We start from the raw sequence: 23,027 nt of genomic DNA, 5'->3' as shown, positions 1-23,027 counted from the left end.
CCTGTTAGATTTATCAGGGATAGATGGGGTCAGCTAACAGCCATAGAATTGCACACCTAGTAGAAAAATCTGTCAAGAAAAGCATCCCAATGGTATTACTCAGTCGATGCACAAAAGGCATTCAAACACATTTTGGGTATTTTGCAGGACATTCTTTTTTTAATTTCAAGATAGGTTTTATTGGGGTTTTGCTTGAGTGAAATACAGATACAGTAAAGAAATATAGAGGAATGAACAACAAGTTCTCGTGGGGGTAACATATTGGGTAATAGAGGCCAATACTATAGTATACGATGTACGGGAACAGTTTCTTCTGTGTATGATGTGTGTAGTTGTGTGAGCGAGTATTACAGGGAGCTGGCTAGATGGTGGTTATTTGAAGAATGTTACCCCTACTGATCGTATGATTTGTGACAGGAAGAAAGGAAGTGAAATAGGAGAGGCTGGAGAGAAGCTAGGCTAGATAGGTGGAAAAGTAGGAGTGGGAGGTGCGAGAAGGGATGATTAGGGACCCTAGATTGACCTGGATATGAAATAGGTAGAGGGCATGGAGTGAGGGGATAGCATGACTTATAGGTGCGTATTTTGAACAAAAGTGTCTAACTTGGACCACATTTTTTTCCTTGAATTAGTTTTTAGAATTGCTTTGAAGGAGTTGTCCTCTTCTCTGGTGAATTGTACCCATTCCCTCCAAGTGTGTGGGCATAGTTTAGAGAGGTCTTTGCATTTGGAAAGAATGACTTTGAGACCGTTAATTTGCAGGAGGTTCTTATCAAAATTAAACCAGGTCCCAAAACACAGTGCTGATTATTGGCCAGATATCAGAGCCCAAAGGCCCAGATTCGGTCCAACCCCCTACAGCACTTGTTGGAAACAAAGCAGAGATGCCAGCTCTTGCCTCCTCTTTTTGTGTTGGTGGTTGAGAAGCTGGGAGAAATAATTATTTGTAGTAGTGACTTTAAAGGGATCAAGTTCAGTCCTGGTGAGCACCAGATCTGCCTGCATACGCATGTGATGCTTTCACTGTCTGATCCTTTGCGCTCCTTTCTTACAACCCTTGAGAAACTCGAGAGGTTTGAAGTGGTCTCAGGTTTTAAAATTAATAAACCAAAAATAAAAGATGCTGGTACTGCAGCTCCCATGCAAGACATATGTTAAAAGCTGACACTTTCGATGGGCAGGTTGCTCAATCACATATTGTGATTTGCAGCTCAAATTGTTATTTGAAGGGCTGGGTGGTGGGTAGCTAACTGGCTGGCCTTCCGCAGTCAAATATAGACAGACATTAAACATTGGAACCCAATGCATATTTCGTGGGTAGGTAGAATCAATGTGAATAAAACGAATGTGGTACCTAGATCACTTTACCTTTTTCAAACACTACCATCCCCCATGCCTACAAAAGAATTGCAAGACATCCATGCAGTGGTTGTAGATTTTGTATGGGCAGTCTGTAGGCTTCATCTAAGTAAAATGTGTTGTAGTTGCCCTGTGAGCAAAGATGTCTGAGTTGCCCCAACATCCTGCATTACAATTACGCAGCACACATTTGGCTTATTGTAGACGTGACGGCAGGTAGGTGGATAAGGATGGGTCTTAATGGACTGGTCGATTACTGGAAGACCCCTGAGGAATGTAACTTGGCTATCACAATCTCAAAGACCTAAAAAACACATACATCTGTCCATCCTCTCTAAGGTAGTACTGGATATGGAATAGAATAACTATGGGAGAATGTACATCTTTCCCCTCGTCTAGCATCCCCTGTTTATCAACCCTATTTCACACTCAGAATGTAAAAAGACGCTTTTAGAATATGGCTGGAGGAAGATTATCGGGTACTGTCAAACATTTTAGGAGAAGCAGATTAAGTCTTTTGAGAAATAGTAAGGACAATTCAGGCTACTAGAGATGAATAGCATGCAGCTACGGTCTTGGACACTGTACCCTGTAAACAAAATGTCTGCCTTGAGGGAGCTTAAATTCAAGACGAAAATTGCATTTGTTTCTAACCACTAGGTGGATGATATCAGGTATATACAATCCACTATGTGAGGCAGAGACTGGGTGGTTATCAGCATCTTGGGGTGTGGTGGGTTGGGGGGTAGTAGTCATTACAGAGGGTGATTACTGAAACAGCTTGGTATAGGTTGTCTGGGGACCTATCAAGACACTTTAGAGTGGTCTCCTGTAGGAAGACTATCTACAAAGTCATGTTTCACCAATGTATGACCCATGATAGATTATTAACAACCTACCCCAATGTAGATAGTAGAAGCTGGCAATGTGGGGTGGAGACGGGGGCGATATTGCACATCTGGTGGAAGTGCTCAGCAATTATATCTTTCTGGAAAGAAGACCTACACCAAATTAAGGAGTTTGGGACATCAGTTACCTGAGGAACCAAGGGTGGTACTCCTGATTCTAAACTGAGGTAAAGGAACAGATTCACACGTGCCACAACAATATTTCTTGGCAAATGACAGGGCAGCCAACATTCTGATTGAGTAACACTTACTGCAACTTATGAACATCCTATAGCTCCAGGGAAGGTGTGGAGACGTGGGTGGATTGCATTGTAGCTGTTAGAAGGGAAGGTTATACCCTCAGTTGTTTCTTCTCTCCCTGATGGTCAGTGTTTCTAAGGTCATGTGTTATATTTGATTAAAAACAATAAAAAGACCTTTGTGAAAAGATAAGGAACCTACAATTAGAGTATCCACCAGAAACATTGTTATTGAACGAAAGTAGTGTTTTCTTTGTTGTTTCTGTAGGAAATTTGGATGTTTATCAGAACCTCGTTCCAATCGTTTTTCACTATAAATATTAGCCTTCATATTATTGTAGTCTGTTTTCTTTGTGCTAAATGGCTCACAAGCCAGTCAGTTTCTCAGTCATACTGCAGTGTATCCCATTTTCTGTAAACTCATCAATTCCTAGCCTATATTTAAAGAACAATAGCGATAACTTCAGCATGTTCCAGAATTTAGGTAACTATCCATTTCTATCTATTTGCCAATGTCTACAAATTTTGAGTCATTTTCCTTACATAGTGGGTAAATGTATACAACACAGGTTAATATGTTTCAGTTCCTAACATTCACCTTCAATTATCTCCATTATTACAATTGCAGTCAAGCTATATAATTGATCTGTAGCATCAAACACAGACAGGATTAAATGTAGGAGAATAACTAAGGACACGTTGTTTTTCCTCAGTAATGAAAGAGCCACAGTCATAGATTTACATATGAGAAGTAGTTGATGAATAGGTAATAACCGGAGCTATGTATATTAACTAATGAAGTAACTTCCCTTAATTGTTTATAAATATTTGAAGCGTGCCCACGAGGTCTTGATGTATTAAATGAGAATTAATGAAATTATTTGAAAGTATATACACAGGTATGGGGTTATCAATATAGTGAGCCCACTAGCACTAAATGGTAGTGGGAAGTATGAAAAGAATTGCAGGTAAGGGTCTGTTTTGACATGGGTACCTCTCCCCCCCTTATTTGCCTGGTTTCCAGTGCAATTGTGACTAAAAGTGCACTGGATCCCTGCTAAACTGGTCCCCAGTGTCAGATCTCTTTCCCTAAAACTGCAAAATCGTTTTCCCCAAATGGCAAACCTTCACCTTCCGCTATAAGTCCCTAGTAAATGGTACCCCTGGTACCTAGGGCATAGGGTACTGAAGGAAGGCCCCTGAGGGCTGCGGCACGAATTGTGCCAACCTCAGGGGACCCTGTCACTAAGTGCACGCAGTGCTGCTGTTGCAGGATTCGTGTCTTGAGGCTGGACTAAAATGAGAACATGCAGTGGCACACAGCCTGTGTGCCCTGTCCACTTTACACTGCATGCAACATATGTAAGTCACCCCTCTAGCAGGCCTTCCAGCACTAAAAGTAGGGTGTATTATATTAGATGTGAGGGCATACCTGCATGAGCAGATATGCCCCTGCTATGTCTGTGTCGATTGTCAGACATAGTAAGTGAACAGTGAAGCCATTTTAAGTACATGTGCTGGACACTGGTCATTGTGTGTTCCCCAGCTACATAATGACTTCACTGGCAATAAGGATGTTCGGTATCAAACGTCTTGTTTTAATAAACCCTCACAGAATCCAGTGATGGCTGTATTAATATATGCACTCAAGGGCACCTTAGAGGGGCCCCCTGAAAAATCTACCAACTCCTAGTGTGGGCACTGACTGATCAAAACCAGTACAGCCACCTTAAGACAGAGTTCTGGCCCCCTGAGGTGAGAACCAGTCCTCTCGATGGCTGAGAACAAAGGTCTGCTGTGGACAGAGGTGTGACCTCCTCTCCCAGGCAGGATGGACATTCCATGGCGCGGAGCTTCAAAGAACTCGCTGCCTTTGCAATGTGACCCAGGCCTTTCCAAATGGTGGAAGAGGCCGACGCTCAGTTTCGGACTCCACTTTTAGTGGCAAGACTGGCAGGAAAATTTGTTAAACTAGGAGGAGTGCCCACTACATGGCAGCCCCACTTCTAGGGTGGACACGCTGAAGTGGTCACTCCTTTTTAAATTCCTCCATCGTTTGTGGAAGGAATTAGGCCAATAGGGTTAAGGCTATGCCACTTCCCAAAGGAAGTGGTCAAAGGAAGAGTGTAGTCACCCTATAGGTGAGTAGCCCGTTGGCTACCAACTGGCACTCCCTGTAATGCCCCTAAATTCAACCCTAGAATCGGATTCCTGTCGACCTAAGAAGAGCCTGACAAAACAAAAGTTGCCCAGCAGAGAAGACTGAAGACGCCAGCTAACTTGGCCCCAGCCCTACCGGCCTGTCTGCAGCCTTCAAAGAAACCTGCACCCAGAAGATGACTGTCCTGTAGCCCAGCGACCTTCAAAGCCTTGGGAGAACTGCCTGCTTTTGATAAAGACCAAAAACTCCTGTGGACAGCGGACATCTCCAGAAGAAACCATCTCCAAAGAAGTCGTCGTCTGCCTGAGGAACCGCAAAAAAGCTACCTGGAACCACCTCTGCACCCGACGCCCCCAGCCCGAGTCCAAGTAGCCCACCAGTCCAGTGAAGATTCCCCAGCGCTTCTGACCTAGAGTCCACTGTGGGCTGAGCCCTGCTGCATTCCACAGCGACACCTGCAGCCTAAATCTGAAGACTCCCCTGACCATGACTTGCCTGGTAAGCTGTCTCCGATGCCAAAAGACAACCCTGCACCCGGAGCCCCTGGGCCTTAAAGAGCTGAACCGTCTGTGTCCCTACAACCCCTGGCATCTCAATTTACCTGGGCAGCTGTGGGTTGACCTCTCCCGGCCTTCTGGTCAGAGCCTGCAGTCCGTTCTGAAAGTCATCTCCTCTGTTGAATAACTGGGCACTTGATGCTGTGTTGGCACTCTGCACTCGACAGCCGCTGAGGGTGTAAGTTTGGTGCTGCCTTGTGGCCCCCCTTGTACTTACCGTAACTCCAGGAGATCGACCCTTGACCCTGCTTTACTCACCTGTAAGCAGCGCTTCAGCAGAGACCCCCTGTCTGCATTTGATATCATTGGGCACCCGACTCTGTATTGGCACTCTGCACCCGGCGCCCTTGTGCCATTGAGAGCGTAAGTTTGGCACTACCTTGTGATCCCCCTCCCTGGGTCTCGCTTCAGCCCTGGAGACGAACCTCTGACCTTGCTTGTACTTACCTGGAGCATGGCGCCCTCATCCCCCCAGTCTCCATTGATTAACATTTGGCACGGGCTCCGACTTTGACCTCTGCCCCAGCCACCCCCGTGCCTCTGTGGGTGCACTCTTGGTACCAACCTGAACCTCGCCCAGTGCTAGTCTAAATCTCTAAGCACTGGGATCGTAAGTTGTGTACTTGCCTGTGAAACTGTATTCTTGTTTTCCTCCCGTAGGATAACATTGAAGACTCTGAAAATGCCACTTTGTCGATTTTTGAAACAGCAAAATATATTTAATTAAAAAACTGATTACCTTATAACTAAGTTCTGTGGTTCAAAGCATATATAAAAGCAACTGTTATTTTTCTAAATTGGTATCAGATTTATTATTTGAGTGATTGTCTCATTTATTTCCTCTGTGAGTACAGCAAATGCTTAACACAGATCTTTTATAAGCCTTCCTGCTCGCCCACAGTACCACAAAAAGAGTACTAGACCTATCCATTTCTGCCTCTGCAAACCTTTGGGGATCCACTGGACTCTGCACATTGTACTGTATTTTAGTGCACTATATAGAAAGTCAGCTTCCTACAAGAATGAAATGGCTGTTAAGTGCCACTGATTCATTATATTAGCCCTCCAAAGTTTACTGCAAATATAAACGAATTCAGCAATATCTTTAATGAGGAAAAACTTGAAATTCATTTGATTATTTAAACTGCTCTAATAGAGGAATGAATTGATGTTTTATCATCGCGTAAATATAGAAGAAATGTTCGTATTAATTTAACATGTGAGGCGTAAATTAAATGGCTTAAACTTATGAAGAGCGATGCAAAGCATAAATCATTTTTGTATGTTTACGTGATGTGCCGGTCATGTGATGATTAAATAAGGGTTGTGTGTATTCTTATTTTGAGGAAGGCCGAATGCCAAAACAAATCAACCTCTGTCATAGCTCAAAACAAAGCTGTGGAACGTGATGCGCATTGAGTTTTTTTAATGTGTAGTTGCGGTTGGGTCTCATTTTCCCTTGAAAACTGATTACTTCTTTTCATAAAAACTTTCACGCTGTTCGGTGAGTCTGTACTTAACTTTCTTAAAAAAAAAAAAGTTCATCCACTTTGGGTTTGACATGGCAAGTTAAACGCCAGAAATATTAACTTTGTCAGTGCTTATTTTCTGGTGCTGTCAATGTTTTCATTTAGTTTTGCTCTCCTACCTTCCTTATTTTGTTGTGGCATGTGCTTATATAATACAGTTCTTGCCGCTTTTCTATAGCCATTTGGCACTATTCTTTAACAAATTGTAGCAAGACAGGAAAGGAAAACATCAGTTTTTTTTTAGGTATGTGCAAGGCGTTTTAAAATGTGGCAGTTTGCAACATGTCCTATATTTTTCAACTGTTTACAACCACAATAAGGGCATTGGCTCCAGTGTATGCTCTAAAAAATATTGTATCATCCAGAGTTTGAAGTCAATTTATCATTGGTGGTGGGATATTTTATATTTTTTTATTGTGAGTATCTTAACAGGATTTTTTTTTTTAAATTAAATACGGCACAATGGCTAGCCTTCAGTTTGTCATACAGATAGGAGCATGGATTAAAATGGGGCCCCCCGAATGAGTGTGGTGAAAAATCAAGTCATTGTAGCTTACCCATTGACACATTGTATGGGATTTCACTGCTTAAGGGTAAACCATGCAGAGATATTGTTTGCTAACCACCCTAGGTACATCAAACTTATTAATGTCACCAAGTTCAATACAGATAATAGAGGGGAAGGCCACTACAGCTAACACATGAAATACATGAAATAAACATTTTTGTTTTATGAAATAATGTTGTGATTTTGTAACTCCATAAAACCTCTTGAATTCTTGAGCTACAGGAACTGAAACAGCTACATTTGATAGAAATGTTTTCATATTTAGTTTCTTTCACTGGTTGACTGCCCTCCCTTTTCTCTTCCTTTAGCAACATTTGGGATGGAAGTATAGTTGTGGACAAAATATTCAAATATGGAAACCGTGAGGTTACTGCGGTAAGATTATTTTCAGAAACGTTGATGGTTACTTATTATTGATACCATATTTTCCGCTTGATGGTGCTATGGGGTATACCTCACACCTGCAATAGGTCTGAACAGCAATTTTTAGTCAGGATAAAAGGATGTTTACAAAATGTTGTTTTTACATCCCAGCCTCGTTAGCTTAATATGTGTGAACTTCCTTTAGGAGACTGTGTCTAGTGTATAGCATGTATCCTAGTAATTTTAGAATCGCTTAAAATTCTACAGTGCCTTGGTATTGTAGCGAGTGAGCCTCGCTATTTCAATCTATCAGTTTATCGTAGCTCCCACATTTGGACGGATTTCCTTTTTTTTTTTGCTTAGATCTTCTAAAACATAATTTATTTATGTTTTGAAACTCCTTTTGCTAGCAGTCTATTCTGTAACAATATCTATGCATTCAAGTCTGTAAAATGCATTATTTTGTTACAAAAATGTCTCATTAAGTACTACCTTGTATGTGCTAATACTCTGAAAAGTGGGATCGGGGGTCATTTTAACTGATCCTGATCTTCTTTCAAAAAGCATATTGTGGTGAAGGGGCATGAACCAAGTGCCTAGGTATTGGTGCCTGCTGTTAAAGTTCCATAGGGACATTGGTAACACAATCTTCTAGAAATCCAAGACAGACCTCATGTTTACTGTTTGTATTCTGGCAAAGACCTGGAATTCACTCCTGTAATGTGAGTGCAGTTTCACTGTGTGCCTTGTAAATCCGGCTCAGAATGCCTTTCTGATGTCAAAGATCACTGCATCTTAAGATGTTATCTGGTCCTGCATCTTCGAATAATGAGATTTGTGGCTGGTAAAACTGATCTGATGATTTTTGTAATGGTTCCTTCCTTTCTTTTTCCTGGAAGTGGAAATGTACTTTACTAATTTACTGTCTGTATGATTGGTTGTTCTGTGAGGATTTTTTCAACAGTCTGGTTTGTCCTGTATGTTTTCAAAAGATCAAGTTTTGACAACCCCAGTAAATACCCTGACAATGTTAGTCTTGACCATGTTTTTCATTCTTAATATTTCTGTATGTTGACTACTGAAGAAGCTGCACACTGCTGTGTTTCATTAAAGGTGGAAAGCTGGCGAGTAGTGTATGTAGGAAGCTGACTCTGTACATACTATATCAAATGAGATATAGTGTGCACAGAGTCTAGGGGTACCCGACAGGCTTAACAGAGTCTATAGTAGATAGTACTAATGCTCTCTTTTGTGGTATTGTGGTCGAGCAGTTAGGCTTATTAGAGGATAGTGCAAAGCATTTGTTGTACACACACAGACAATAGAAGAAGCACACACTCAGTGACTTAACTCCAGACCAATGGTTTTTATATAGCAAAAATATATTTTCTTAATTTATTTTTAGAACCACAAGATTCAAGTTGCAGGTACTGCAATAGATTTGTATTTCACACATGTATCAACAGTACTTTGTTTGAAATTGATAACTTATACAGTTATTGAATTATTGGTAATAATAATCTGTTTTAAAAATAGACACTGCAATTTTCAGTAACAGTTCCTGGGGGAAAACAAATTAGATAGTTTTACAGGTAAGGACAACACTTACAGTTCCAATCTCTGAGGATTTGTAAGTCCACAGGTTTGGGGTTCAAGTTAACCCCAAACCTCCACCACCAGCAACATGGGCCGGCCGGGTGCAGAGGTCAAAGTGTAGGAAAAATTAACATGGGCTCCTATGGAGACTGGAGGCACTCTGTTTCAGATCTGCAGGCAGGTAAGTACCTGTGACTTGAGAAGGCTAACCTGGGTGGTATAGAGGAGCAGTGGGGAGGGTGGGGGGTTTGGGGCACAAGTATGCACCAAACATACACCTTCTGCAGCACTGAGGCGGCCGGGTGCAGGGTGCAAACAAAATGTTGGGTCTTCAATGATTCTCTATTAGGGGACCCCAGGGGTCACTCAGAGGCTGCAGGCGAGGTCCAGGGGGTCGTCTCGGGCACACCACCGGCTGGACAGGGAGGGAGGGCTGCCTGCTGAATGCGGCTGCACTGGGTGTCAGTTTCTCCAAGTCCTGGGGGGCTGTGGGTGCAGCGGGTCCTTTGCGTCGAATATCTTGGTACAAAGCTTTTGCGGTCAGAGGTTCCTCAGGATACCTTCGATGTGGTCCTAGATGGGTTGGTCACTCCTCCCTGTTTTCTGTAATTTTCCCGACTGACTTACTGCCAAAAGTGGGCCTTCGCCTGGTGGTGGTGGTGGTGGGGGGGGGATCAGCTTCACTAGCTGGAGTGGAGTGAGGCACTGTAATCTGAGGCTTGAGACTTTGAGGCTTACCACCAGGTGTTACAGTTCCTGTAGGGGGGAGGTGTGAAGCACCTCCACCCAGGACAGGCTTTGCTTCTGACTACAGAGTGCAAAAAGGCTCTCACCCCGTGTGGTGAGAAACTTGTCTGAAAGTGGCAGGCTGGCACAGACCGGTCAGTCCTACACTAGCAGTTGGGCCAACATACGGGGGGGGGCATCTTTAAGATGCCTTCTGTGTGCATGTTTTAATAAATACTGTGGGTTTATTGTGCTGAGAAGTTTGATACCCAACTTCCAAGTGTTCAGTGAAGCCATTATGGAGCTGTGGAGTTCGTAATGAAAAACCCTCAGACCAAATACTCAATATGGTTACACTGCACTTACATTGTCTAACAATGGACTTAGACACTTTATGGGCATATTGCTCATGCAACTATGCCCTTACTGGTGGTATAGGGCCCCTGCCTTAGGGCTCTAAAGTCTGCTAGAGGGGTGACTTATTTATGCCACAGGCAGTGGTTTGTGGGCATGGCTCCCACCCACCCCCTAGCCGGTGTTGCTTCTTCCCTCCCACCGCACCCACCCCTTGCCGGTGTTGCTTCTTCCCTCCCACCCGCACCCACCCCTTGCCGGTGTTGCATCTTCCCTCCCACCCGCACCCACCCCTTGCCGGTGTTGCATCTTCCCTCCCACCCGCACCCACCCCTTGCCGGTGTTGCTTCTTGCCTCGCACCCGCACCCACCCATTGCCGGTGTTGCTTCTTACCTCCCACCCGCACCCACCCCTTGCCGGTGTTGCTTCTTGCCTCCCACCCACCCCTTGCCGGTGTTGCTTCTTGCCTCCCACCCGCACCCACCCCTTACCGGTGTTGCCTCTTGCCTCCCACCCGCACCCACCCCTTGCCGGTGTTGCCTCTTGCCTCCCACCCGCACCCACCCCTTGCCGGTGTTGCCTCTTGCCTCCCACCCGCACCCACCCCTTGCCGGTGTTGCTTCTCCCCCCACCCGCACCCACCCCTTGCCGGTGCATTTCTTCCCTCCGAACCCCACCCACAGTAAAAATCACAATAGGTTGCAATGGGCCTAGGGGGAAAACAAACCATATACTAAATTAGTGGAATGCGAAAGTTGGTCTCCCACCTAGGCAAGTGTAGTGTGTAGAGTGTCAGGGGGAGTGTAAGAAAACACAAAAGTTAAGTAATAGACCCCACCCCAGAGCCCAGGAAAACAGGAGTAAATCACAGTAAGTTTCTTGAAACACACTAGAAGTTGTGATAGGAGATTTGCAGTCTCTTCTGGTTCTTGCATAGACACCAACGATGGATTACTAGACCTGAAGACCAATGGAAGAATGGGACCAAGTCCAAGAAGCACTGAAGAGTCCAGGGAGAATAGGAGCCCCTGCTAACCCGGATGAATTTGCAAAAGAATATCCACAGGTGAGTAGACAAAGTCAGTTATGCACCCAAGAAGACAGATGCGGGTTCCTGGTTGCTGCAGATGTCCCACGCCGGGTGGATGATTGCAGTCTGGTTTGTGCCGCTGGGTTCTGCCAACAAGCCTTGGCACAAGCAAAGCTCGCAGTTAGCGGCAAATGGCTCTGCCCGGGACCAGGAGGGACCTGGCGGACTCTACCCAGGAAGGGGAGTCAGAGGGGCCTCTCAGCAGATCAGAGAGCCCTCAGAAGACCAGGCAGCGCGCACAGGAGTCCCACAGCACCGGGACAAAGAAGGTGCAAATGTAGGCCCATGCAGCATTACACAAAGGGATCCCATGCCGCTGGAGAACCACTCAGGAAGATGTGCGTCGCAGGATGGAGTGGTGGGGGCTTAAGCTGTGCTGTTCACGAAGAACTTCTTGGAAGGTTGCACACAAGCCTTGGCAACTGCAAGTCACTCGCTGCACGGGGATACTTTCTTGCGTGGGGAGGCACGCTCTTACCTCCACCAAAATTGGACAGCTGGACCTTGGGACTGTCTGGGTCACTTTAGTCTACCACCCGTGTTGCTGGATCCACGCTTGTCATCTGGAGATGGGACACAAGCCACCGGTCGTTGCTGCAGAGAGGTGCCTGCTGAAGCAGGGAAGTGACTTTGTCACACCACTGGAGATTCCTTCAGTTCTTCTGGTGCAGGCTGAAGACAGGCAGTTCTCGGAGGATGCACGACATGGAAACTGTTGCAGTTGCTAGTAGGAGCTGAAGTTACAATTTTGCAGAAGTTGTCTTTGCTTCTTTGTTGCAGTTTGTAGAGTTCCTGGAGGGTTCAGCTGCGGTTCCATCGGTAGAAGATGAAGTAAAGGATGCAGAGGATTCCTGCTGGATTCTTGCAATCCGAATCAGAAGAAACAGCCAGGGGAGAGACCCTAAATAGACCCTAAATAGGATTGTTCCCTGAACCGGTGTAGACTGGGTTATACAATGAGGGCACCATCTGTGCCTTACAGACCATTTCCAGAGGCTGTGGGAGGCTATCCCGCCCCCATGCCTGCAACACCTATTTCCAAAGAGAGAGGGTGTAACATCCCTCTCGGAAAGGAAATCTGCCTGCCTGGGCTTTAGCTGCTCAAGCAACAGGAGGGCAGAAACCGGTCTGTGAGGTGACAGCATTTGGTGCTGCCTGGAAATCCTCAGGAGGCTGGTATGGCAGTACTGGGGGTCCACTGTGGAGCCACCAGAGTGTATGGGATTTTGGAACAATACTGGAATCAGTGTTGGGGTACCATTCCCAGTTGTTAGACAGCTTACATGGCCATATTCAGGGTTACTATTGTGGAGCTGGACATAGGTGCACGCGTAAAATGGTACCCCAGCACTCATGAAGTCTGGGAAAATGGTCCTGGACGACGTGAGGGCACTTCTGCTAGTGCAGCGGTGCCCTCACACACAGGTACTTTGCACCCAGCCTTCATTGTTGGAAGGCCTGACATATAGGTGACATAAAGGTGACTTATAAGTGACCTGGTGTAGTGAAAATGGCTGTGAAATAGTCTTGCAGAAGCCTTTTCATGGGCTCCTTGTGGGTGGCAAAAGTAATGCTGCAGCCCATATGGATCCCCTGGAACCCCAATGCCCTGGGTACCTAGGTACCATATACTAAGGAGGTATAAGGGAGGACCAGTATGCCAGTTTGAAGTGAAATACTGAGTTACTAATATGTTAGGAGAAATTTGGAAACCGAGAGAGCATGAGCACTGGGGTCCTGATTAGCAGGACTCCATTGACACTTTAGAATACAGTGAAACATACTGACAAGCAGGCCACAAAACCTTAAGCACTGGGGTCCTGACTAGCAAGATCCCAGTGACACAGTCAAAACAGACTGACATCAGGCAGAAATTGGGGGTAACATGCCAAAAAGAGGGTACTTTCCTACAGTTGAACCCCCCTCCCCCAACTGTCACACAATTTTCCTTTTTTTCATTTTTGGGCTTCTTCCCTCCCACTACCACCTTTTTCAATAGAGGGAAGAACACCCCCCGCCCCCCACCCACCCCCAAATAACTAGCTCTCTACTTTCAGCCAGACTGCTTTGATGTTATTAAATGGAGCATTTATTTGCTAAACCTGAGGAAACGTTTCATGTCAGTGCAGTGTGATTTATAGGATACTAGTGGTTTGGAGACTTGACCTGAAAATGTGCTCAGTGAGGTGGTACCTCATACAGTTTATACACTTCAAACGTAGATCCTCTAACAAGACCTTCTATTTTGATGTATTATTTGCCTGTTTCAGAGATGTCTAAGCTAAAGTCATAGATATTATTCCTAAAGATGTGGCACCATTTTTTATTTTTTCCTGGGATTTCAAAAACCCTATAGGCAAGTTAGATAAAGCTACTGCTTTCTTCATATGTATTTTGAGACAACAACAGTATGTGGCTTGATTATTTGTACCTTTCTCACCAAATTATAATTGGTTCTTTGATGAGAAAAACAGAAGTACAAATGATAGGCATAATATTTTTCAAACTCTGTCACCAGGTAGCACATCTAAGCAAGATTTGTACTACATTTCTTGATGTTAAAACCCTTCACTGCTGAAAGTAATCTAGCCAGGTATCAATATTCCTAATTACTTCTGGCATAGTAAGCAGATAATCAACAGCTTTATGTGAAACAATTATTAAATAAGTTGTCTCCCGGCTTCAAATAGTCTGGATGAACAAAGTACATTAATTACTCAGTTTGTGCAGAAGTTAATGCATCATATTGCAAGAGGTATGGCAATCTATTTAGTTACTAGGTAGTTGCATTCTGAATTTGCTTCTGCCATACATTTCAAGCTTTTTTGATAGGTCACTGTTTGTTGAAAAACTTTTAGAAACAAAGTGTTCGATGGCATATGTTGCTGCAGATACACATGTTGAGCACAGTCCGCTGCCTGGTGTTGGGCTCGGAGTATTACAAGTTGTTTTTCTTCGAAGAAGTCTTTTTTGGTCACGGGACCGAAGGACTCCTCCCTCTTCGGCTCCATTGCGCATGGGCGTCGACTCCATCTTAGATTGTTTTTTTCCACTGTCGGGTTCGGACGTGTTCCTTTTCGCTCCGTGTTTCGGTTCGGAAAGTTAGTCAGAATCTCGGAAGAAAGCGTCGGTATTGTTCCGTTCGGTATCGGGATAGTTAGGTACATCGACACCGATCATCGGAAGACTTTGGGGTAGCTTCGATCCCCCATCGGTGCCTGGTCGGCCCGACCGCGTGGGACGCCGAAGCCGATGGAACGGACCCCGTTCCGTTTCTGCCCAAAATGTCACAGTAAGTATCCTTATACAGATCAACACTTGGTCTGTAACTTGTGCTTGTCCCCCGAGCACAAGGAGGATACCTGTGAGGCCTGTCGAGCCTTCCGGTCCAGAAAAACACTCCAGGACCGAAGAGCCAGGCGTCTACAAATGGCGTCCACGCCGACAAAACAACGTTTCGACGACGAAGAGGAAACATTCTTGGTTCCGGACTCAGAATCCGGAGACTCCGACGTCGAACAACAACAACAACAACAAACAGTGAGTAAGACGTCGAAAATAAAGACCATTGAAAAAACAAAAGCCCAGGGGACGCCACTGCCAACAGGCCATGGCTCGACCCATAAAACCGGCGACCCGTCGAAGGCGCCGAAAAAGGGCACGCCCATAGCGAAGACACCCGACTCCGGTCGAGGGACCGCCATGGAGCAACCTCGGAGCCGAGATAGCGGCTCCGAGAAGCAAAAACAAGATGCCGGCACCGAAAAACATCGGCACCGAGACACACTGCCGAAAGCCACAAAAATTTGGTCGGTACCGAAGCCGAAAAAAGATTCTCTCTCGGCGCCGAAAAGTTCCACACCTCCTTCCTACACAGAGGAACAAGGAATAAGTGGCCAGATGCACAGATTTGGACAAGAGCTCCAAAGTGTAGAATCAGACTACACACAAAAGAGACTGTACATCCAACAAGACACAGGGAAGATATCAACCCTTCCCCCAATAATGAGAAAAAGAAGGATCGGATTTCTCAAGGATGACGCACAACCACAAGCCAAAGTGGTTAAAAAAGTCACGCCTCCGCCCTCTCCACCACAACAGGCATCGCCGGCACAAACTCCGCCACAAATGCACTCACCAGCGCAAACTACTATAAGTCAAGATAATCAGGATCAAGACGCTTGGGACTTATACGACACCCCAGTGCCGGACAATGATCCCGATTCATACCCCACAAAGCCGTCACCGCCAGAGGACAGTACCTCATACTCGCAACTGGTGGCTAGGGCAGCAGAATTCCACAATGTCCAACTGCATTCCGATCCTATAGAGGATGATTTTTTATTTAACACCCTCTCGGCTACACATAGCCAATATCAATGTCTCCCAATGCTACCAGGGATGTTACGGCACGCAAAACAAATTTCTGAAGAGCCCGTCAAATCAAGAGCCATCACCCCAAGGGTGGATAAGAAATATAAACCACCACCCACAGACCCAGTGTTTATTACTTCGCAGTTACCACCTGACTCCGTAGTAGTAGGGGCAGCTCGCAAAAGAGCAAATTCCCATACATCTGGCGACGCCCCACCTCCGGACAAAGAAAGCCGAAAATTTGATGCGGCAGGAAAAAGTCGCATCACCGGCAGCTAACCAATGGCGCATCGCAAATTCTCAAGCGCTGCTAGCCCGATATGACCGCGCACACTGGGATGAGATGCAACTTCTCATAGACCATCTTCCCCAGGAATACCAAAAAAGGGCGCAGCAAATAGTTGAAGAGGGACAAACGATCTCGAACAATCAAATCCGCTCTTCAATGGACGCAGCCGATACTGCAGCAAGAACAGTCAACACTGCTGTCACCATAAGGAGACACGCATGGCTCCGCACTTCAGGGTTCAAACCTGAAATCCAGCAGGCTGTCCTTAATATGCCCTTCAACGAAAAACAACTTTTTGGCGTTGAAGTGGACACAGCCATTGAAAAACTTAAAAAGGACACAGACACGGCCAAAGCCATGGGCGCACTCTACTCCCCGCAGAGCAGAGGCTCTTTTAGAAAAACTCCATTTAGAGGGGGGTTTCGTGGCCAACCCACAGACACCACCAGCCAACAAACAAGAACCACACCCTATCAGGGTTCATTCCAAAGGGGAGGTTTCAGGGGATATAGAGGGGGTCAATTCCCAAGGAGTAGGGGGAAATTCCAAACTCCAAAAACACCTCCACCTAAACAGTGACTTTCAAGTCACACAACCCCTTCACTCAACACCAGTGGGGGGAAGACTAAGCCAATTCTACCAATCTTGGCAGCAGATTACAACAGACAATTGGGTACTAGCAATAATCCAACATGGCTATTGCATAGAATTCCACAAATTCCCACCAAACATCCCTCCAAAAACACGCAAAATGTCACTACAACATTTAGAACTTTTAGGACTAGAAGTTCAAGCACTACTGCAAAAGGATGCAATAGAATTAGTACCAGTACAACAAAAAAACACAGGAGTTTACTCCCTGTACTTTCTAATTCCAAAAAAAGACAAAACATTAAGACCAATATTAGATCTCAGGACACTAAATACCTACATCATATCGGACCACTTTCACATGGTCACACTACAAGACATCATTCCACTGCTCAAACAGCAAGATTACATGACCACATTAGACCTAAAAGATGCGTACTTTCATATACCGATACATCCTTCTCACAGAAAGTACCTAAGGTTCGTATTCAAAGGAATACATTACCAATTCAAGGTGTTGCCATTCGGAATAACAACTGCACCAAGAGTATTCACAAAATGTCTAGCAGTAGTAGCAGCACATATCAGGAGACAACAAATACATGTGTTTCCTTACCTAGACGATTGGCTAATCAAGACCAACACAGTAAGAAAGTGCACAAACAACACCACATATGTCATACAAACCCTTCACAAACTGGGTTTCTCCATCAACTATACAAAGTCACACCTCGAACCGTGTCAGACACAACAATATCTAGGGGCAACCATCAACACATCAAAAGGAATTGCCACTCCAAGTCCACAAAGAGTTCAAGCATTCCACAAGGTAATAAGTGCTATGTTTCCAAACCAAAAGATACAAGCAAAATTTGTGCTAAAACTTCTAGGCATGATGTCATCATGCATAGCCATTGTCCCAAACGCAAGACTACACATGCGACCCTTACAACAGTGCCTAGCATCACAATGGTCACAAGCACAGGGTCAACTTCTAGATCTGGTGTTGGTAGACCGCCAAACATACCTCTCGCTTCTATGGTGGAACAGCAACAATTTAAACAAAGGGCGGACATTTCAGGACCCAGTGCCTCAATACGTTATAACAACAGATGCTTCCATGACAGGGTGGGGAGCACACCTCAATCACCACAGCATTCAAGGACAATGGGACGTACACCAAACAAAATTTCATATAAATTACCTAGAACTGTTAGCAGTATTTCTAGCGTTAAAAGCCTTTCAACCCATAATAACACACAAATACATTCTTGTCAAAACAGACAACATGACAACAATGTATTATTTAAACAAACAAGGAGGAACACACTCAACACAATTGTGTCTCCTAACACAAAAAATATGGCAGTGGGCGATTCACAACCACATTCGCCTAATAGCACAATTTATTCCAGGGATCCAAAACCAACTAGCAGACAACCTTTCGCTAGATCACCAACAAGTCCACGAATGGGAAATTCACCCCCAAGTTCTGAACAATTACTTTCAAATTTGGGGAACACCCCAGATAGATTTGTTCGCAACAAAAGAAAACGCAAAATGCCAAAACTTCGCATCCAGGTACCCACACCGCGAATCACAAGGCAATGCTCTATGGATGAGTTGGTCAGGGATATTTGCATACGCTTTTCCCCCTCTCCCTCTCCTTCCATATCTAGTAAACAAATTGAGTCAAAACCAACTCAAACTCATACTGATAGCACCCACATGGGCAAGACAACCTTGGTATACAACTCTACTAGACCTTTCACTAGTACCGCATGTCAAACTACCCAACAGACCAGATCTGTTAACATAACACAAACAACAGATCAGGCATCCAAACCCAGCATCATTGAATCTAGCAATTTGGCTCCTGAAATCCTAGAATTCGGACACTTAGACCTCACACAAGAATGTATGGAGGTCATAAAACAAGCTAGAAAAGCTTCCACTAGACACTGCTATGCATCTAAGTGGAAAAGATTTGTTTGCTACTGCCATACCAATCAAATCCAACCATTGCATGCCTCTACAAAGGACATAGTGGGATACTTACTACATTTGCAAAAAGCAACCCTCGCTTTTTCATCTATAAAAATACACCTCGCAGCAATATCTGCTTACCTACAAACTACTCATTCATCGTCTCTATTTAGAATACCAGTTATTAAAGCATTCATGGAAGGGCTAAAAAGAATTATACCACCAAGAACACCACCAGTTCCTTCATGGAACCTTAACATCGTCTTAACAAGACTCATGGGTCCACCTTTTGAACCCATGCATTCCTGTGAAATGCAATATTTAACGTGGAAAGTCGCATTTCTCATTGCAATCACATCCCTCAGAAGAGTAAGTGAAATACAGGCATTTACCATACAAGAACCATTTATTCAAATACACAAAAATAAAATAGTTCTAAGAACAAATCCAAAATTTCTACCAAAAGTAATCTCACCATTCCATTTAAATCAAACAGTAGAATTACCAGTGTTCTTCCCACAGCCAGATTCCGTGGCTGAAAGGGCACTACATACATTAGACATCAAAAGAGCACTAATGTACTACATTCACAGAACAAAGTTAATCAGGAAAACAAAACAACTGTTCATAGCTTTTCAAAAACCACACATAGGAAATCCAATCTCTAAACAAGGCATTGCTAGATGGATAGTCAGATGTATTCAAACATGCTATCTTAAAGCCAAGAGAGAATTGCCTATTACACCAAAGGCACACTCAACCAGAAAGAAAGGTGCTACAATGGCCTTTCTAGGAAACATTCCTATGAGCGAAATATGTAAGGCTGCAACCTGGTCTACGCCTCATACATTTACTAAACACTACTGTGTAGATGTACTAAATGCACAACAAGCTACAGTGGGCCAAGCTGTACTAAGAACATTATTCCAAACTACTTCAACTCCTACAGGCTAAACCACCGCTTTTAGGGGAGGCAACTGCTTTATAGTCTATGCTCAACATGTGTATCTGCAGCAACATATGCCATCGAACTGAAAATGTCACTTACCCAGTGTACATCTGTTCGTGGCATTAGTCGCTGCAGATTCACATGTGCCCTCCCGCCTCCCCGGGAAGCCTGTAGCCGTTTAGAAGTAAATCTTAAATCTTAAACATTTGTACATTTGTAAATAATTATTATAAACTTTTTATGTACATACGTATTCACTCCATTGCATGGGCACTATTTATAGCAAACAACTCCAGCCTCACCCTCTGCGGGGAAAACAATCTAAGATGGAGTCGACGCCCATGCGCAATGGAGCCGAAGAGGGAGGAGTCCTTCGGTCCCGTGACCATAAAAGACTTCTTCGAAGAAAAACAACTTGTAATACTCCGAGCCCAACACCAGGCAGCGGACTGTGCTCAACATGTGAATCTGCAGCGACTAATGCCACGAACAGATGTACACTGGGTAAGTGACATTTTCAATATCATACTTTTCAAAAGTTAGACAGAGTTGATGGGATTGACTACAAAAAGCTTAATTGTGGCCTATATCCTCAGCTCTGAAAAAGCCTCCTGAATCTACTAGCCGTCTCACACCGGAGTGTAAGGCACTTCAATTTTTCTGTAAGTGTCAGTGTGGAGATGGTGGCAAATACAAACAATTGCCTATGCTGCAATATTTCTTTCTATTTAAGTCACTCATTTTTTTCTATTAATATACACACCATGAAGGGAAAACCAAGACAAATATATATTATCACAATTTTATTGATTTAATGTGAATAACTTTTAAATACATAACAAAATGCTTCTTCGTGTATGGTCACTTTAACATTTTTTGACTGCAGCTGCTGGTTTTTACACTCTGAGAGTGCACTGAGGTCTGCTTATCAGACCTCCTTGCCAGTTTCCTGAATGCAAAATGTGTATGTTCCACTTTCTATACCCAATTGGCATAGGCCTTCTTACCTGTAAGTCCCTAGTACACGTTACCTAGGGCAGGTAAATTAGAGAGGCACTCCAGGGACTTCAGCACTGCATTGGGCTTGGGAGCGCTGGATGGTGAAAGAGGGGTTTTGCCATGTTTGAAGTGTGCAGAATGGTGCATATTGGGATTGCTAGATGCTACCCTTTCCAGGAAGTGGTTATCGGGAGAGAGGGAACATGGTAGACTATTGACTACTGACCACGTCTACCTTGAGGGCACTGTCTGAGCATCAAAGGGGCACCCAGAACTCTGATCTTGACTGGACTGGAAGGAGGACTGGAGAAGGGCTACCCTGCTGTACTGTAGAACTGGTATAGAGAGGCTGCACTGCCGTGCATTGCACCTGGTGACTATCAAAAGAGAAGGGATATTTCCATGTTGTGTCCTTGTCGTGGATAAGTAGCCTCTAGAGCCCAGCCGAAGCAAGAGACTACAAACGGCAGTTAGCTGACCTCCCTTTCACAGCACACGACTACAACAGCTGAATAAGTCTGGTAGGGCAGGTTGGTAGCCCAGAATCTTAAGACTGCCCCCATCTGCTGCCTGCCTGGAATTGTGGGAAGATTGCTTCACCTGCTTAAGTAACTGTTTCTGAGGGACTCATTGGTCTCCCTGTCTGACTCCTTACAGGAGTTGGTTGCCTAAAGTGACTGCAATACAGTTAGTCCAACCTTTTGCTGAAAACGTTTTTAAATGTCAAAGTTGTTGAATTTGCCAATGCTTGCTTGTGGTTAAGTGAAATGCTTTAATTTACTGTTCATTTGTAAATGCTATATCTCTAGAACCTTCTGGTGGATCTTTTTTGTTGTGGTGTCCGAAAATACAGTCTATTTGTATAATTTGGTGTTTGATTTCTTGAGTGTCTAGTCAATTTCTTCTTCGTTTGTTTTGGTTCTGAATGTCAACTGAAGTGTTAATTATTTCAAGTACTTAATCTGAAAAAGATTAACACTGTGTTTTGTTTTCTGCAGATGGATAGCAGTGTTCAGCCTTATTTGCTGGAGTCTGTGCTTCAGGAACTGAAAGGTTTGCAGGAATTTCTGGACAGAAACTCCCAGTTTGCTGCAGGATCACTTGGGAACCCAAGGTAAGATCTCATGTACAGTACATAGCAAAGCAAAGTAGCATATTTACACCAAAGCAAAGTAGTATATTTACCCCAGTGAGTTATTCAGCAAGATTAAAGTTACTTTCAACAGTTCTGTGACTTTCTTGCTTTTTGTGTTCTTCCTGTTGTGTTTCTCCCTATTTTGTGAAGTCCCTCCTTTAAGCTCATTCTATTTCTCATTGAAGTCACTCCTGCAGTTTGTGGTGTTGTGTGGTAGGAGTCTGTTGGGGTTGCTTCTGAGGATTTTAGGCCTGTGAGATATCATTTAAGGGATTTTTTGGAGATTGGTCTTTCTGATGGATACTTCTAACCAAAGTTTCCTTACTTTGTGAAATCCCTCGTGCCAGACTGGCTCCAGATTTTTTGTCTCAGCTATTCTCTTGAGCAATGGTAGGTAACACTGTGCGGCTTCACTTCGGATCCGTTCCGTCCCGGAAAGGGCAAAACATGCCTCCTCATCTTCCTGCCAGTCATCGGGAGAAGTTGCATGGACATCTGTATACGTACAAGCTCGTTCCCCCTTTTCGGAACCAATTCCCGTCCCAATCTTGATCCATCCTGAGTTCCTAGTGTCATTGACAAGGCTGAACAGTTTCAAATCTTCAAGGAAGCTACGTGGTGGATCTTCGGTACCTTTCTGGACCCCTCTGGTGCACCTTTGGGCCCCGTGGATCCAAGGAGGCCTTCATTCGGTTTACCCCTGGCAGATCTGTTCCGATGCTGACTTCACCTCTTGTCCCTGTTCTCTCGTAGGGGATTTCCATGCATAGTCATAAGCACTGAATAGTTCCGCGCGCCTGCGGGGACCCCGGATCACTGTTGTGTAATATATTCTTAAGTGCAATCATCCGCTCCTTGACAAAAAATGTCTGTGAAAAACACTTAAGAATAACAATGTGAAGCCTATGTGAACAGCTACACAGGCCAAATTGTTAGAAGAAAAAACAGTTGTAGTGTAAATTCACGTTTAAACCTCAATTTATTCTATAAATACATAAATAAATACATTCTCATATTTTATTTACACCTCTCATGAGAATAAAACAATGTAGGGCAGTGTAGCCCATAGGCTGCCATTATACAGAATGAAAATAGAGCTGTGCCTTTAAGAAAGTAAAGTCTTCCTGTTTCCCATCATGCACAGCAAAAGGCAGTTGCCTCAGTTTTTTTTTCCGGCTCCTTTGACAGGACCCTGAAGCATTGAGCTCTACCTCACAAAATCCTTTTGTGACAGAAATTCATTTAAAATCTTT

At 44.3% G+C, this 23,027-nt stretch overlaps 1 protein-coding gene across 2 annotated transcripts in view; it reads left to right on the top strand.

The window, feature by feature from the left end:
* Positions 1-23,027, top strand: part of NUP155 (nucleoporin 155) — a 546,729-nt gene that overhangs the window by 170,989 nt on the left and 352,713 nt on the right. For both annotated transcript variants that reach the window (XM_069221247.1, XM_069221245.1), the window contains 2 exons: positions 7,630-7,696; positions 21,638-21,753. In XM_069221247.1, coding sequence (XP_069077348.1) covers positions 7,630-7,696; positions 21,638-21,753 — 183 coding nt within the window. The remainder of the gene's footprint in view (positions 1-7,629; positions 7,697-21,637; positions 21,754-23,027) is intronic.

This window comes from Pleurodeles waltl, chromosome 1_1, assembly GCF_031143425.1.
Source record: "Pleurodeles waltl isolate 20211129_DDA chromosome 1_1, aPleWal1.hap1.20221129, whole genome shotgun sequence".
Taxonomy (NCBI): Eukaryota; Metazoa; Chordata; class Amphibia; order Caudata; family Salamandridae; genus Pleurodeles; species Pleurodeles waltl.
The sequence above is the reverse complement of the archived record's forward strand: the minus strand, read 5'-3'. Positions and strand labels throughout refer to the sequence as shown.